The 18,307-nt window shown below is 42.7% G+C and overlaps 1 protein-coding gene across 3 annotated transcripts in view; it reads right to left on the minus strand.

Moving 5' to 3' along the window:
• Creb5 (cAMP responsive element binding protein 5) overlaps window positions 1–18,307 on the minus strand; it is a 403,168-nt gene that overhangs the window by 137,497 nt on the left and 247,364 nt on the right. Inside the window, exon 1 of one of the 3 annotated variants that reach the window (XM_005319150.3) lies at window positions 2,889–3,021. The exons of the other annotated variants lie outside the window; for them this stretch is intronic. Within the exon in view, the coding sequence (XP_005319207.1) occupies window positions 2,889–2,935 (47 nt within the window). The 5' untranslated portion in view covers window positions 2,936–3,021. Of the gene's footprint in view, window positions 1–2,888; window positions 3,022–18,307 lie in introns of those variants that run through there. 3 annotated transcript variants of the gene reach the window in all.

Genomic DNA, 18,307 nt, shown 5'->3' on the forward strand with positions numbered 1-18,307 from the left:
AGTAATAGTCCTTCCCTACGCACAATTAATTACAATGAGGCTACTATCCCAGATACAAAAATAAAGACTTTATTAAAAGACTACTACTTTGGAATTTGACCAAGGAATAGAAATAGTGTCTAAAAAAAATTTGTCTTTCTGGGGCTGGGGCTATAGCTGAGTGGTTGAGCACCTGCCTCACATGTGTGAGGCACTGGGTCTAATCCTCAACACCACATAAAAATGGATAAATAAAGAAACTGTGTCCATCTGCAACTAGAAAAAAAAATTCTAAAAGAAATTTGTTTTTTTCTAACAAGTTCATAAGTTTCGCCTTTCATGATCTCTAAAAGTTTTAAACCTTAAATCTTATTTAAGAAATCAATATCCGTCCCTCAGGGGCCAGGGATGTAGCTCAGTGGTAGAGCATGTGACTAGCATGTCGGATACCTTGGGTTTAATTCATAACATCACAAAACAAAACCACAGCAAAAAACAAAACTTGATCTTATGTTGGAATTATAGAAACATATCAGATCATGATGCATTCTTTTGGAGGAGTAATTTTGCCCCTTAACCCTGCCCTGCACTGTCTGAGCCACTGAAGCACAACAGCATCTGTGTTCTTAGCACTATTTTGTAAATCTAAAGAACATGCAGGACCTTTTCGGGAAATTTACCAGGCAGGTAAATTTCCTGTCTCTTCCACCACCCTTTTTTTTTTTTTTTAACAGACTAACCTAGGCACATATGTCTCATGGAGGTCTTCTCACAGGTAACACTTAAAAAGTAAGAATTTCACTACATAAGAAATCTGCATTCCAGAAAGCAAAAGCAAAGGAGGAGAGAGAAGTCTCTCCGCACCCTTCCCCGTTTGTTCATTTCTTCTCGGGCACTAATTCATCTTGAATTTAAAATGTATCTTTCTCTGAAATGTTATGCCAAGTACCTTTCAGCATTACCCAAAACAAAAACAAACAGATAAACAAAACTCAAAAACCAACAACATAGAAAACAGACCCAGAACTTTCCAGAAAGAAGTGAGTTGAAAGATCACCTAAGGTCAATTTGGGAGGGAAGGGCTTATTGCCCATCTCTTCAAGTCCTTCACTGTAAGAGAGCATCCCCCCCCCACCCATGTTTAAGTGATGTCCTCAAGGTCAAGCTCAGGGTTAGCCTCTCATCTTCTACCTGATCAAGCTGTTTCCTCCAAAAATTAGTTCTACCCCCGCATTCCTCTGCCCAAAAATGGACCAAGGGGATAAGACCCATAAATGATCAATCACATCCATAACATGCATGGAAAAAAAATCATGAAAGTGCCCCACACCTTAGTATACACCCAGCTGAAGATGGTCAAGACTAAAAAGGCCACAAGAAGTTCAGGAGAACCCAGAGTCCAGTAGTGGGTGTTAGGCTTACTGCCTTCTAGAGACCACCTGTTTGTAACTAATGATGCTGGATTTTTTTTTTTTTTTCAAAACGCACTCAGCCTGGGCAATGCTAGATCTATTTTATGAAATAGAGATGTGGGAATAATTTTCAAAACATAAAAATCTCTCTCTCACTGTGAGATCCTTAAAGCATCAGGAACAGTATCATTGACCCCTCTTCATGCATTAACAGTTTATTCCTTACTCTCAAACATTAACTAGCTGTTCCTGAAACAAATCAATCAAGAAGTTTTTATCATCCTTCCCGGTACCCCCACATATTATCTTCATATTAACTCAGGAATCTGAGTCGTCAAAGACAGCCCTGGATTAAGTTCACTGTCAAGTGGAACAACCGAAAGTTAAAATTCTCAAGTGAATGCACAATCGCTGTTCACCTTAGCTGAAATAACAGGTGAGGGTTTATAACGACTTTTAAGGATCATCATATGTTACTTTAAAAATCCACACAGTCATTTCTTAATAATAAGTGGAATAACATTTTCACATGCAGTACAACCCACCAAATAGTTTTCTGGTCACTTATAATTCACCAGTTACACTCAAAAAGTTCCCCATACCCACACACCATCACTTTGACCCTTCCCTTCACGAAAAGACAACCGTTTTTGAGCCATTTAAATGGGAGAGAGGGAGAGGGAGAGAGAGAGAGAGAGGGAGAGGGAGAAAAAGTGAGAGAGAGAGAGAGAGAGAGAGAGAGGAGAGAGAGAGAAAGGAATATATCCTGGTGGAAAATAATACACAGCTGTGATAATATCATGTTTTTTAAAATACCATAATAGAGTTTTACTTTTAATAATAAAAGATAAAAAAGGGGCGTCTGTGAATAATTAGAGATTGCAGTCTGAAGCCAGTTACAGTCACTGCAATTGATAATAAACTGAAAACCCCTTGAGAGCAGGTAAATGCTTTGCAACCCTGACCCCCTGGCTCTCACGTTACTTAACTACCCTGCGGTTCTTGCATTACATCACCATTCGAGCGATTGGTCCCTGCGTTTTAACTCTCTCCCTGTCTCCTCTGATTAGGAGCGACACCGCAGCAAAGAAACTTCCACCGAGTTTGCTCTTTCTCGCTTGCTTCCCTTTTTATTTGTGGCCTTTTTGCTCCTGTGGCTTTGGTTTGCTTGTCTTTCTTTTTTTTTTTTTTTTTTGTGCCCAGCCTGGTCTCTGCTCAACTCATTCAGGTCTCTGTACTAGAGCAACAACAACAAAAAACTCTGATCAAAGTGAAAAGAAATGCCTCTTCGGGGCAAGAAGAGGAGCGGAGGGGCTGGGGAAAGAGGAGAAGTAAGAGGAGGGGGAACAAAGACGGGCAGAAATGCGAACGGGCTGGTGGGGGGGAGAAAAAGAAGAGGAGGAGGAGGAGGAGGATGAAGTCTCATGAACAGAAAGCAGTAGGGGCAAAAAAAAATTCTCTAAAATCAAGAAAAAGAAAATAAAATTAAAAACAAACCTCATGGACATCACTGAGGCTGAATTCCCTCCTGAGGTGCAGAACATGAGCGCTCTGGAATGAGTGTGTGTAGAATTTGAGCCAAAGCTTAACTAGCTTGAGTGAGTCATATCCTTCCCATTTGATTCCAGGCCAAGTGATGATGTAATGCTCTGGCCCTTCTTTAGCGCCTAGCTCTGGCTCTCTCCCTCCAGCTCGCTCGCTCTTTTTCTCCTGGGCTCGCCCTCCTCCCCCTTCTCCTTTTTAGCTCAGTGCTGGTGAAGTCACCATTTAAATCTGGCAGAACTGAAGCAAAAACTTCAATGTAACCAAAACAGCCCCAGGCCGAGTTCCAGGCTCAGGGAGCCTTCTCGGTGCAATTGCCCTTAGAAACGGGTAAACAGAGGAGGAAACAGTGCCGCCTCGGGATGGTCTGACAGCTGCCATCAGAGAGCTCAGGGAGGGACCCTGGGGTGTGCAGCCAGGGGTCCAATGGTCCTGATAAAATAATAATAATAATAATGAAAAGTTAATTTTTTTAAGTGCCCCTGCTTTTGCAAAAGGGGAAATAACAAGGAAGAAGCATGTAGGGATGGAGAAGCAGGGAGGGAGCGCAGGTTGGAAGAACCTAGAATGAAAAGACCAGGTGACAGGGTTTCCATGGCCAGGGCCCTTTTTTTTTTCCTGGATCCGGATGGGATTTTCTGTTGCCGAATGCCAACCATCTCCCCTCCAGAGAGCATCTGACCTCCCTGTCAGCATAGGGCAAAACCACTTCTGCTCCAAACACGCGCCTGTGTCTGGAGCCATCAAGGACTGTGAAAATCACAGCCATTTCTGCACTGGCCTATGCTGGCTGCCCTCTGATGGGTTAAGGCAAAAGGACCCTAGCTACAAAATACCTCCCTGCCTTTTTGAGACCAGTGGGCTGCTCTCAGGTGAACTGTCCAAACAGGGGATCCAAACAGGTCCCTCTGAGACAGGCCACCCTTTTTCTTGCTGCAGGAGTGCGAGGGGGTGGGTGGGGCTGTCCATGAGTCTAGAGAGGGTACAGGGAGAACAAATAGTATGTGTGTCTCTTTTTTAATTACAGAGGTTGGAAAACCAGCCTGGGGAGGCAGGGGGGAGTCAAACCTTATCCTTCACAAATGTCAGTGAAGCCCGTTTAATTGCTTCGCACTTCCTAGACCTGGTTGGGACACTTAGCGGCTTTGTTAGCAAGGCTTTTTAACCCATCTCCACTCAGCTTTCTATTTCCCCTTGCCCTTCATGCCTCTTTCAAAAAGAAAAAAAAAAAAACTTTGAAAAAGGGAAATTCACGAGAATTTCTTTCTTTTCTTTTTTTTTTTTAAACCACAAAAGCAGAAGAAAGGCATTAAGCTGCAATTTTTTTTTTCTCCCCCTCAAACATGATCACAGCTTTTCTACAATCTGTTGCCCCTGATCGCTTTTGTGGTCAGGGAATCAGGTAAGTGATACAAAGGTTTGTCTCTATGCACATTGCAGAGGAGAGTGGATCTTGCCTTCCCAATTCTGGTTTTGGAGAAATCTCGGCTTATTAAACCTATCTGCTGTTGGGGCTCAGGGTTGTTCCTGTGAATCCCTTGGAAATTAAATCAGCTTCCGGGACCATCTCTGTACTCAGGATGAAGGGTTAAAAAGCAAGATTTGTCCAACCGTCTGCATGACCCCTGGGGGCTGTGGCGGGAAGAGCTTTCTCCTGCAGACTGCCCTCTGGCATGACATCCTCAATTGATGCTGATGCCACAGTGGCTCCCAGTGACACCTTTATCAAGGCAGGCAGCTCTGAATTAGAGGTGATCAGCCATAATTACAGCTGGCGCCACTGAAGCCTGTGGCCTGACAGCAGCGAATGTGGTTGTTATAAAGTTTGGTCCACCATGTCAGTGGCCTGTATAACTCATTTACGTCTGACTCGCCAAGCAGCCATTGATTTTTCTTCTGCTGCAGGGAATAAATAAAACAAAATTTTCAATAGCTCCTACAAGCCTTTACACTTCAAGGCAGGTTGACAAGATTTTACATAAACGACTTTCTGGTTTTAAAAAAGCTATGAACCATGTTGGGTGGCAATGAGGACTTTTATTCTCCCTGTTTCACTCCCCCATCCCCACCACAATTTCCTCCCTTCACCTTAGTTTTCATATTTTTAAATGTTTCTTTATGTTATTATTATAGATAGACCAAAATGGATATGTGTAGAAGTTTCCAGATTTCTATCTTCCTTCGAACTCAATGGGAAAAAATGCTCCCTCTAAGACTTTTCTTATACAATATCACAAGGACTGGGTGAAGTAGCCAGATAAAAGACCCCTGAGGCTTTTTAGTGAGGTGGATCCTATGCAAAAGGGATCTAGTGCTAGAGTAAAGATGATACAGAGGCAGCTGTCCTGGGCCTTCCCTGGAAAGCAGCAAGGATGGTAGCTTTGGCTGAAGCCAGGCACAGCCCTCTGATGAGGCCCATGAACATCAGGGTCATGAGGAGGAAGGGACCTAGAGTTGCACCGGGGACCCACATGCCACTGAGCAGTGGGTCTGGTGTTATGGAGCCCAAACTCCAAGGACCAGGAGATGCCTGACTGTATCCGAGGAGAATGATGCCATGAAGCCACCAGGTCCTCAAGAAATGCGACTGACACTGTGGACTGATGACAGCGCATTGACAGACTGGTAAAACTTCAGCAGAGTGCTGGCCAGAATTGAAATCGACTTCAGAGTTGAAAGGGGTCTGAACGGCTCCATTTTCACTTCATGGAACTGTTGGTTGGAAAGTCAGATCCCCTCCTGCCTTTCCAAATCAAGCATTATCACTGGCTGTTAGGTGTCTCCTCACTTGAAAAGAAACCCTGCTTTCCCCATTTTCCTTCCTGTGAGCAGCTAATGATAGGGAATATCCTGTTCCCAAAAGGAAATTCCCCTCCGACTCAAGCGCTTCCTTTTTTGCCCATATGGCCCTCGGGTGGTCTTGTCCACCCTCCTCCTCCCCACCCTTCCTCATGCAAGCTGCTCCCCTGAAGAAAAGGTGCTTTGCAGATAGGAGTCCCTAAGATGCTAGATCCTAGTGGGAGCCTTTGGAGAAGGAGCCCCTGGCCACAGGCTGGGCCTCCGGATTAGCTGGCTGGCTCAGGAATGCTTACAACACCCTCTTCTGCAGAGCTGTCATCCTTGAGGAGAGGGTGGCGGGTACTGCGCAGCTGTTCCGTGTAACTCACTCATGGACTCCCAGCTCCTGATGACACATTCGGCTCCAAAGAGGTGGAAACCTCTGAGATTTGAGCTCGGAGTTCAAAATGCTTTTGGACTCTCTCCAAAACAACACGACAAAAAAGGCACAACTGGAATTGCAGAGACTGAAAAGCGCAAGAGCTGATAAAAGTAAACTCCATGTGCCGGGGGTGAATTTCTAAACACCTTATGGACACAGCCAACAGAGGACACAATAAAGACCCTTCCTAGGGAGGGCTGGGGTTTTTGTTTTTTTGGATTTTTTTTTTTTTTTAGCTTTGCATTTATTTTCCTCAAGGAAAGGCATATCATCTTCTCTCTGACAGTGTTTTTAAAATTTAACCCATGATTCCTACAGTCCCAGGGGAGTTTGAGGGGCCAGATAATTTCAGAGTTAAATAAGCTCTAATGACTATCACATGTACCCAGCCATAAACCTAGTATTAAAAATTATTCAGAAAAAAAGTGGCATCTCTTCCTTTTTTAATTTACAATAAGCATCCAGGTGGTTTGCGAAGGCCTCCTTTGCAAATTGCTTCCAGCGAACCTTCCGGTCACAGACCACTGCACACCCACATGGTGTCATTCAACATTCCCTTCGACTTGGGTGTCCCATGTTTTCACAGTGGACAGGGGCTGAGGGGCTGTCTGCAGCATGCATCCTAGGCCCTGTGCAAGCAGGATTAGCTGGCTTAGATCACTGGGCCTGCAAAATCCAGCTCCAGGCACGTCCAGGGAGAGAGTAAGAGAGGCATCTGTCCTTGGTTATTCTTCTCTTATACTTACTACATATCCAACAGCCCAACCTTGCACCAAGTACCCTCAGGCAACTTGCTGGCCTTTCCTGTGTCAAAAGGTATTTGTAATGCACCAGAGAGGCAAGACTGAATGGGTCTCAGACAAGGAAAGAATCTCTAATGATGGAAGCATCCAGGAGAGCCTCAGGAATAGGTATTGGAAGGTCATGACAGCCTTTTGATTAGCTCTCAAATATCATCACTGATTCTGCCTACTCATAGCTGCTTTGTTTTCTTCTGATTTCTATTCTGTCCTTACAATGTGTATGTCATTGTATCTATCACAGCATCTGAAAGGTCCTGATACTTGCTGAACATCTGTCAAATAAACAAGAGAAATGAATGAATGAATATACTCTTCAGTCCAGGTATTATCCTTTTCACAATCTCCTCGCTGGACCCCCAGGCTGGGTAGGAGTGCCCATTATGGGCATCCTGGACCAGTTTGAGTGCCAGCAACAAGCCAGTTATAGAAAGCACCGATTCCAGTGCTTGTCTTCCCTGCAGCCATGACTTCTTTGGGGCTGAAACTAGGCTTATTCATCTTCAGAACCTCAAACTGAGCAAGCACCTGGCTCACACGCAGTAGGTCCTCAAGAAATGTGACTGACACTGGACTGATGACAGCAAGGCTCCTCAACCTCTTCTGGAGATTGTCCCTCCTGGAAGTTCTTGTTCCCTTTTGCATTCCTGCTCACACTTTGCGTTTCTTAAGATCTGGAATCTAGAAGACCTAGAATCTAAAACTCCAGAACCCTGAGCTACTGAGTGGCCTTTTCCATCGCTGCACTGTCCCTTTTCCTCTCGGAGGCTTTAATTACTTCTTACTCCCATTTTCCTTTGTCTACATGGTAAGGATGCCAGAAGGAGCTCCCCAAGGTTTGCCTCAGAGCAGCTGACACTAAACTACTGTCACCAGTGTCCTCCATGAAGCATCCAGGGGAACTGAAACTTGAGGTGAGAGGGACAGGAGATGGTGCTACTCACATGGTTACTGAGGCATCCTAAGGAAAGGGAGACTACCCCCAGGACCTTCTCATGCCTGAACAAATGGAGGTGTGGGTCCTATTCAGAGTCCCTATGATCCAGGGTTGGGACTTCAGGAAGAACTAAAAAAAAAAAAAATTTTGCAGGCAGCATGTTATGCAGGGTCAAAGCCTGCTGATGCTGTCACTGCACTGAATTCATGTTTAAGTATTGAGCAGAGCCAAGGCAGGGCATAGGAGTTGATCAGGACTGGCTCAGAGCACTCCTGCCTGGGAGAGGTGGGCAGCTGATGAAGCAAGAAGAAGGTCTCCAGGGCAGGCTTGGTGGGGCACCTGGTGAAGGGAAGTAATCTAACAAATGCCCACTTCCCACTTGGACCAAATACAGTGACTGTGTCAGTCTGGGTGACAGCAAGGAAGGTACCAACCATGCACTGCTAAGCAAGCACCCACTCTGCAGCAGGGTGGCCACTGTCCAGCCCTGAGAGTGGAGGAGTGAGGTCCTCCTTGACTGTCGGGCTGTAGGGGCCTCATTGGCAACTCCTTGTCCAGGCCCTGATTGGTGAGGACTCATTTGCTCCAGGTATGCAGGAGCTCTGGTGGGCTCCATAACGTCATAGTAGGTTCCACTCTGAGCCCGTTGAGGGAAGAGGCCATGCCCTACAGATCTGGAGTTCTTGGAAATGTTATCTTTCATCAACCTTTCTTTTTTCTCCATTGCATATCTTTTAGATTTCCATTCTATTTTTTTCCCACTGTATTTGTTGTTTGTGAAAAACATCAAAATTATGGCCTTTTCTGTCCTGTCTGTGAGGACATATGAAAAATGGCATCTTTTCTTTGTATCATAAGATAAACATATGAGATGATCCTTAGTTATTATGAGCTGAGGTTTGCATAAAAGTTGTCTGATGTGAAATCAGGGATGTGATCACAAAACCTCACCTCACTGTTTGGTATCAATGTACTACGAGCTCCTTTGATGATCCAGGCATAACTCATGACCTGGTTAAATTGTGTGTCCAGAAGCAACCAATGAAATAGGCACAGCAGGCAGGATGGGAATGTATAGAGGGGATCCACCAAACATCATGATTGTGATCAGAGATTTTCCAAGAGACAAGGTTGAAATAGAGGCAGAGAGGAATGGGAGCTTTTATGGAATAACATCCAATAGTAACAAATGCAGGGTGTGGGTGTAGCTCAGTGGTAGAGCTCTTGTTTAGCAAGCACAAGGCCTGGGTTCAATCCCCAGCACTGGAGGGAAATATGTGAGAAATGTAGAGGGTTGCTTAGCTCAGGCAAGAAGCTGACCTCACCTGGCTTGGCCACCTCCCTTCCACTCCTGAAAATCTCACCGAGGCCACACTCTGAACCAGTCTGCAAACTTAATGCCTGAAGTTCTCCAAGTACCCTACACTGCTGTATCTGAGGCTCCCCTTTTCTTGATGAATCTCCTCCTTTTATGTGGACACAAATGTGTGGCTTTCAGAACCTGTCATTTGCTAAACACTTTTTTTTCTTTTTCTGGAAAAGCAGTCCATGAGGACTTTCAAAATCAGTGGAAAAATGTTACTCCTTTGCACATTATCAATTCAAAACACTTGGGTGTCTTCTTTCTGAAAAATCTCTCCCAGTTCCCCCAAATATTTTGCAATTGCACATAAAGGCCTTCCCAGAAAGATTATCATGGTCACTTGGTAGCAGTAAAGGATTGGTTCCAGGACCCCTGTGGATACCAAACTCCAAGGATGCTCAAGTAAGTCCTTTTTTATAAAATGGCAGAGTATTTGCATATAACCCACATAATCCTGTTGTACACTGTACGACGGATCTGAATGATAGTCCTTCAAATAAACTCTGCTCCCTGTTTTCATTGTTGGGTGTTTTTTTTTTTTTTTTAACATGGAAGAAAAAATCTACAAACGTAAGAATGAGTTTGAAGAGGGTTTTGGTGGTATTAGAAATGAAAGGGAAGGCTTCCACTGTGGAATTGTGTTTGTGGTTTCATTCCTTTTCACGTGGTTTCTAGCGGCAGGGCTCTGCGTATTTAATAACTGACCTTCCCTTACACCAAGAAGGGAAGTCCACCAGCACTGATTCATTAAAAGGGTCTCTGCAAGGAGAATGAGCCCTCAAACATGTTTGCCTGGAGGGAATGGGATTTTTTTTTTTTTAACCCTAAACATGAAGCTCTTGGGCTTTCCAAATGAAATTATCTATGTTTTTATTAACGGGGGGGGGGGCCCTGAGTTAAAAAGTTGGTTTTGATAAGGGAGAATAAATGAAAGAGAAAACTGCTGACAAAATATTTTGGTTTCCAAACCCACTTCCACATTCTACTGTCCCTCTCAGGCCCGTACATGACTGTGGTTTCTGTATTTACACCAGAATCCTGGACCGAAAGGTGCAGTTAATCCTGCCTTACGCTGAAATTAGCTTCTAAAAACTTTAAGGAAATGATCCTAATGACTCTTTCGTCTGCACTAGTATGTTTCTATCTTTCTAGAAGTGTAGTACTGTGTGATTTATAAATAATTTAGTTTTGTACTCTCCGTTTCCATGAGAGGGAAAGGGTTATTATGATGTTCAAGGGTTTTCTTTAAGTTTGGGAGTAAAAGAGTTTAAATGTCTCATGCTTTACAATGAATGGGGAATTCCTCTGACATTAACAGAAATAGGAAGGAAAGTGACATTTGAGCACAGTCTGGGTCATTTCAGTGCCCCAATGCCCTTCCTTTTGTTATTTTCTGAGATGGACTCCCAATATATTGCCCAGACAATATATTGCCCTTGAACTTCTGGCCTCAAAAGATCTTCCTGCCACAGTCTCCCTTTCGGAGTAGCTGGGAACACAGGCATGTATCATTGTGCTGGCTCCAATTCCTTTATTTTAGTGCCCATGAAAACCAGAAAGCATGCTCTTAAGCTGGTATTAGAATATAGGTTTCTTGAGCAACAAGCATCCCTGAGAATCTAATGAAAGCATAAGCCTGGGACTCCAGGTTTATTACCTCCCAGTGTGAGCTAGGGTGTGGTTCAGTGGTAGAGCTCCCATTTAGCATGGAGTCCCCAGCATGAAAACAGACAAAAAACACATTGTCATTGCCTTAAGTTTCTAGATAAGCTCTTTCACAGGTAAAGAAGAGCACAAATCGATCTCAATACCTTGAAGACTGATCCCCCAGCCTGGAACACTGACCAGGAGATATAGACCTTTCTTCTAGCTCAGTGGTTCTCAGATTTGGTATGCCTAAGAATCTCTGGGGAACAGATTAAAATATAAGTTTCCAGGTATCTTCTCATACATTTTATAGTAAAGGTGGGCCCCAAGGATGTGTAATTTTAAGCAAAAACCCACAGGGATTTTGATATCTGATTTAATGATCTGTACATCACACTAAGGAAGATTGAATTCTACGTAGTCATTGATGGTCAAAGATATTTTATAAATAGGGTGGGGGATGTCGCTCAGGGATAGAATACTTGTCTAACACCCATTAGGCCCTGGATTTGATCCTTATCAACACACACACACACACACACACACACACACACACACACACTACACACACACACACATAGAAATTTTCTAAATAACTTGAAGTGAATAACAGAAGATAAACACATAAAAATGTGTATTTCCCCTGCTATTTAGATGTTAAAGGAGCTATGATTGTCCTTCACCTCCTATTTCTTAAGGAAATATATAGTGATCTATCCTAAAATGAATAATCTTTTAAAAATTGGCTACAGAGGTTTTTCCAAAACAGGATGCCTACTGTGGCTGGAAAGAAAACACGCATGTTCACAGTAACATAACACCCACCTATGTGGTTTATGGAATTGTGGTCCCCAGGACCTTGATAAGATTAGAATTTCCTGATCTGTGGCTAGTTCTGCAAGGCACTTCTCTTCTGTTTACTATCAAAGTCTCCAGATGTTTATTTTGCAATGTCCCTCATCTCCTAATGTGATAATCACTGGGAGGCTGATGTGGGGAGGGGCAGGGAGGAATATTAGTGTGCCTGGGGAGTCTGCTGTGGGGCAGTCCACACACACACACACACACACACACACACACACACACACACCTTTGGCATACTGGGTTATTTTCTGGACCTGTAGATCATCAGTGGTGACCATGGTTCTGGATCAGAGTCCTGTGCAGGGCTCCCTTCTCCGGGGTCTTTTACCCATCATTCTCCCCCAAGGAAGTTAAAAACATTCCTCAAAATTTTTAAATTATTAGCCTTGTCAAGTGCCACTGCACTTGAGAGGAGAAAATGCCAGTCCATCCACACCCAAAACCAGAGGGATGGATAAAAGGGAGTGAGGATCACCATGCGTGAACCATCAAGGCTGCATCCATGGGTAAGTGGGAATTAAGTCTGAATTGCAATGATCCTCATGTTTGATCAATTCTTTGTTATATTGATGTTGTCATAGAAACACAGAAACAACTACTGAAATGATTACCACACCCACAGGCATAGGGAGCAGAAATGGTGGAAAACCTTGGTAAGCCCGGCACGGTGGCAAGTGCCTATAATCCCACTGGCTTGGGAGACTGAGGCAGGAGGATTGAGAGTTCAAAGCCAGCCTCAACAACTTAAAGAGGCCCTAAGCAACTTAGTGAGACCTTGGCTCTAAATAAAATGTGAAAAATGGCTGGTGGCTCAGTGGTGAAGAGCCTCTAGGTTCAATCCCAGTTACCAAAACAAACAAAACCTTGCTACATGCTGAGTGTCTGGGAAAATAATAACAGCAACATCAATAATAATAATGATAATAATAATAATAATAATTCAATAATAATAATAATTCAATAATCCCTATGTAGATATGGAAGAGAAAACATTCAGAGAAAACACTGAGTAGCAATGTTCCAAGCAGTAAATGCCATGCACATGAAAGACGATGGTTCTGACAAAAGCCTACAGCGTTTCTTTGGTTGGTCCCATCCTTCTAGTCCGTTCTGACACTTGTCGAAGCTCCCCACATCCTTTTCTTCAGGGAAGCCTCGCATTGGCAGAAGAGGCACACCTCCAAGACTTGGAGAATGAAGAGAGATTAATCTTTATTCAAATCTCTAAATGAAACACTTTGGGGGCTGTAATCCTTTTTAAAGTTCTGAATACTTTTAGAAATGAAAAATATAGAATTGGCAGATGATTACCTTTTCCAATTGATGGGGAAATGTCCTTGGTGTTGATTTCTCATGGCAAGCCTAGAGCCGTCCGTGTCTTAAATGTGAATTGTCATCGTGTGAATGGGTATATACGAGTGCTTTATTTCAAACTGAAATAGTGCCCACAAGGCCCAGTTGCTTAAGGTAGCACAATTTTGCAAGATTAGGTGATTCTGAGCCTAAGAGGCCCTTAACTCACTCTGGGGCCCCTCCATCTTGATTGGTCAACGTTTCTGTTGTTTTAACAAAGACATTTGTTAATAGTCTTTGATGTCTCTCTGTCTGGCAAACCTCAGCAAAACCCAGATCCTCTGATCTCCCCCTTTCACTACTTCTCTCTCTATTTCCTGACACCCTTTTTGTTCTTAATTGGCTTCAAGTCATCTCAAAAGATTTTAGCCAATAAAAACACATCTGCCTTATTACACAGGCTGAGAGTCCAAGTAAAGTCAAAGCTGTACAGTCATCTACTGGCCCGTGGGACACCAGGTTAGAAGGTGGCAAAGGGAGTATTTTGGCAGGAAGATGACATTGAGCTCTTGGTTCTGTTTCAGAGACACAACTGAAAACAAAATAAGCAAGGTGTCAGAATTCTAATGTGTGAAAAGAGAAGGTAAGTGAATAAACAAAAAAAATAATAAAAGATTTCAGTGATGATTGCTAGGAAGAACATGAGAGTGCTGGGAGCAACATAGGATTTTAGATTGCGGGACTCGGGAAATCTTCTCCAATGAGAACATTTTTACCTAAGAAGTGCTAGGGAGAAGACACCAGTGTAGATACAGGGAAAAAGTATGCAGAGAGAAGAGCCTGGAACAGTGGGGGCTGGAAAGAGTATGGTGTGTTGCTGCAATGAAAGAAAGGTGGCCAAGGAAGGAAGGAAGAGAAAGACAACCTGGAGAGACAGAGGCTTCTTGCAGAGACACACCACTGGAAAGTCAAAAGAAGTGACTGACATGGTCTGATTTTTTATTTTAAGGAAATTGCATCAGCTGCCCTGTAGAGAATGGATGGTCGCAGAGGAAGCATTCAAGTTTGAGGAATGGTTGATGTTGCAATAGCCTAAACAAGTAGTTATGGAGGCCCACACGAGGCTGGTGGCAGAAGATGTGGGTGAGGACAGAGCTGGGCTAGACTGCAGCATTGGAGACAGGAATTTCTGTGGAGCAAGGAGAAAGGACCAAGGATGACTCTGTGTTTTGACATCACCGAGTGGGAAAACGTTGTTTTGAATAACGGTGATGGAGAAGACCAGAATTATAGATGATTTGGGAGGGCCAAGAGTTTTGCTGTAGGCATATTAAATTTGAGATGCCTATTAGACATACAGATGGAGAAATCAGGAAGGCAGACTGGTTGGAACATCTGAGCTCAGCAGGGCGGTCAGGGCTGGAGACATCCACTGGGAATCAATTCTGATGGACTGTCTTTAACACCATAAACTGGGCGCGTCTCAGGATGAGTCATGCAGGATGCTTCCAGTAAGAGGTGGGCAGAGGAGAATTAGCCAGTAAGGTGGGAGAAGAACCAGGAAGGGGCCAGGAGAGAGTCCTGAGAGCCAGTTGCCAGGACCACGGTTACCTCCAGTAACTAGAAGCCTGAATTTGTTAGAAACCAACAATTCCATCATCAGGTAGCTCTGATCTGCCCCAGAAAAAGATAAGATGCCTCATGTTCAGTTCCTTGCACTTCCAGAAAGAAACTCTTATAATGCAGAAAAATTGAAGATTTCATTTGCAAGCAGCAAAAGATAAGGTGCTCACTAAAAACAAAACAAAACAAAAAAAACCCAGCTGTGCATGGTGGCACACACCTGTAATCTCCAGTAGCTCAGGAGGAGACTGAGGCAGGAGGCTCATGAGTTCAAAACCAGCCTCAGCAAAAGCAAGGCACTAAGCAACTCAGTGAAACCCTGTCTCTAAATAAAATACAAAACAGGGCTGGGGATGTGGCTCAGTGGTTGAGTGCCCCTGAGTTCAATCCCGGGTACCAACAAAACAAAACAAACAAATAAACAAAACATTCTATGTGGGGCCAAAAGCTTTTAGATTCTCCTTCCCAAGGTCCTTTTTCCTGTGTCATCATTGTCCTAGGGGAAGTTAAAACACTGCTCTGACACCTAAATAAAGATATGCAGTTTTTATTAGCAAGAGATAAACTTCATGTCAATAAAGATTCTGCTTTATCCATTACCACCTCCGAGACCCCGCAAAACAATAAAATTAAAATCACCCATGGGCATTGGATGGGAGACCTTTGGTTTCTATGGCTAAGGAGCAAGATGAAAAAGAAAATTGTAAAGCCTGTTTCACAAACAATAAACTTTATTAATGTGTGTGATTTTAGTACTTCCACGCTGTTTCTCATTTTTTAAGATGGTCCCAGGGAGGTTTGGGGAATGTGGGCTTCCCACCAGGTCCTCAGAGCTGCTTTCTGAGAGTAGACAACAGGGGTGGACCTTTTCTAGAATCTTCTCCATCTGTGAGAACAGGTATCCTGAGGCAGATGTTAAAATGGAAAGGACCTTTTGGAAAGCATGATAATAGGCATTGTATGAGACCCAGGATGCTCTGGGTAAGATAAATGAAGAGATTTGAGAAATTCACCACTCTGAATTTCCAAAAACAAATAATGAATTTTAAAATTTAAAAGCTAAATAATAGATGTTTATGAAAATCCTTATATTGTTTCAGGTAAATCCAAAGTTTACTCAACAGTCAGTCAATCCATTCCTCCCTTGAAGATGACCTGTGCTGACTTGGGAAAGCAAGACAGGTGAGGGGTGTGAGTGTGGCGGGTGGTGGTGGTGTTGCTGGAATCCAGGAGCCTGGTAACCCGTGAGGCCAAATGCTCCAAGAGGAAGGAACTGAAAGAAGTCCCCCAAATTACAAATTACCTTGTTGACACTCCCTCATAGAACATTTAGAGTGTAAACATATGGAAGTTCAAAAGTGGTTTTGAAATTTGTTTGACTAGGATGATTGAAACTTTTTCATTCATTATGGCACGGTATACAAATCCTGTTTTTTTTTTTTTCTTCTGTGGTCCTGGGGATGGAAATTAGGGTCTAGCTTCACTTCCAGCCCCTAGTTAAATACATGTAACACAGAGTTTAACACTCGTTTTGCAGGTGGAAAAAACTGAGGTACCAAGAAGTTGAATCACTTGCTCAAAATTACCCCAGGGCTCCTTGTACCAGTTTCTGAGCTCTTTCTATTCTACCTAAGAGCTTTGGGATTTCTACAGAGTATGTATACGTGTGTCTCTCTGTATGAGAGAGAGAGAGAGAGAGAGAGAGAGAGAGAGAGTGTGTGTGTGTGTGTGTGTGTGTGTGTGTGTGTGTGTGTGCCCCATCCAATGTCTCCCTGAATGCACTCCAGGTTTCAGGCTCTGGGGAGTGGCGTGGTACCCTGATGTGTCAGCCACAGGTTCAGGGCATGTCCCGTGAACCAGGTCAAGATGGCCATCTCTGTCAATCAGAGTTTATCAGAGCTTATTTCATTGTATGTTATTAAGTGCACTCGTGGTTTTGTAACTAAATAACTGCATTAGGAACACAGCATTTTTCCTGCAGTTCTCTACAACATCCTGGATCTGTTTTCACAAGAGGAGGAAGAGCAGCAGGGTCTCTGGCTTGATAATACCAACTTACAGGACTGGAAACCAAGCTGTCACCTCCTCCAGCCATGCTTCATGTGTGGCTGCTGAAGTCAGAAAGGTGGTCTGACTTAGTCAAGAGTGCATAACTATTAACTAGATCCTAAATCCTGTGTCTTTGAATCTAGTGTTTTTTCCCATCACACAACTGTTCTCCTTGTTTGATGTCCTAGATGTGTGTTTTGTTCTGGGAAGTGTTTTTAAAATTTGGTTGGCTAGATTGATTAGAACTTTTCTATTTTTCATTCAATTCAGTAAAATACACAAATCCTTTTATTTCTTTTTGAGGTACTAAAATGGTAATTGGAGTCTAGCTCTACCTCCAGCCCCTAGTAAAATACACATAATATACAATTTAAAATTTTAACCTTTTAAGTTTATAGTTCAGTGACATTAAGGCATGCTGGAACTTTTGAGGTAGGAAAGAATAAAAAAAGCACCATAATAATTGTAAGAAAAATATAAACTAATTAGTAAATTCTTACTAAATGTCAAGCAATGTGCTAAGAACTAATATGTACTCTCACTAAATTCTGAAAATAAATCTGGTTTCCATTCTTATCATTCTTTTACAAATAAGGATATAAAAGTTCAGACAGGTTAAGCAACTTGCCCAAGGTCACAGAGCTGGCATGTGCCTGAGTCAGACTCAGACAGTTAATTGATGTGTTTAGGCTCTAATCCACCACACCTTCTTGCTTTTTCTTTGAAACCACTAAATAAAACAAAACCCTGAAAAGCTCAATACTTTCTCAGTTTTTCTGTCCATTTTTTTTCTTTTCTTTTTTTTGTTCTTGTTTTACTTTGTAATATTTGGTTTTCCTTATTTTTTTTGCCTGGTTTTAACCTTTACATATTGATGGGCAACCGAGCAACCCAAGTCTTAGAAGAATTTTAGAAGAGGAAGTTGAGGCAATAAAAAAGATCAAAAGTCCCTTGCTTCCCCCCAATCAATTAGAATCAGTCTTTTCCAGTTGAAACCAGCCATGTCCAAGACTCGATCAAGGTAACAAAATCATCCTTATGCAAAAGCAGACCATACAGAGCCTGTTTTCTGAGAAGAGCTCATGGAAAACAGGAAACATCTATCTAAATGGGAAAAACCTAAATACATTTCACAGTAAGTATCACTAAATGATTTAGTCAATCTAGAACATACTTTCTGATAAAAGATTGTTTTAGAAAATGTAATTTGAGCTTCATTAACAAACAAGGAACATGTACATACCGTTTACATAAACAGGCATACACTGTGTATTTTTATATTAGTGAATGTTTGTTGCTTGACTTGGATTGATTTATAGTCTCAGGCTTTTCAGATGAGCCTGAGATCTGAAAAGATCCATGATCTAGATCCATGATCTATTCTTTGTATATAAGAGCTCATAATATGAAATGTTCCTGTTATTTTTGGTAAACTATTTCTCTTATCTCAATGTGGGATGACAAAAACACAGCAACCCAAATTTAGGTGATTATTCTTAATGGAGAGAGACATATACAATCACCTACTAAAAGACAGTGAACTCGAATAAGCCCAGGTATTAAGAATGTTTTACTTAT

This window comes from Ictidomys tridecemlineatus, chromosome 2, assembly GCF_052094955.1.
Source record: "Ictidomys tridecemlineatus isolate mIctTri1 chromosome 2, mIctTri1.hap1, whole genome shotgun sequence".
Lineage (NCBI taxonomy): Eukaryota > Metazoa > Chordata > Mammalia > Rodentia > Sciuridae > Ictidomys > Ictidomys tridecemlineatus.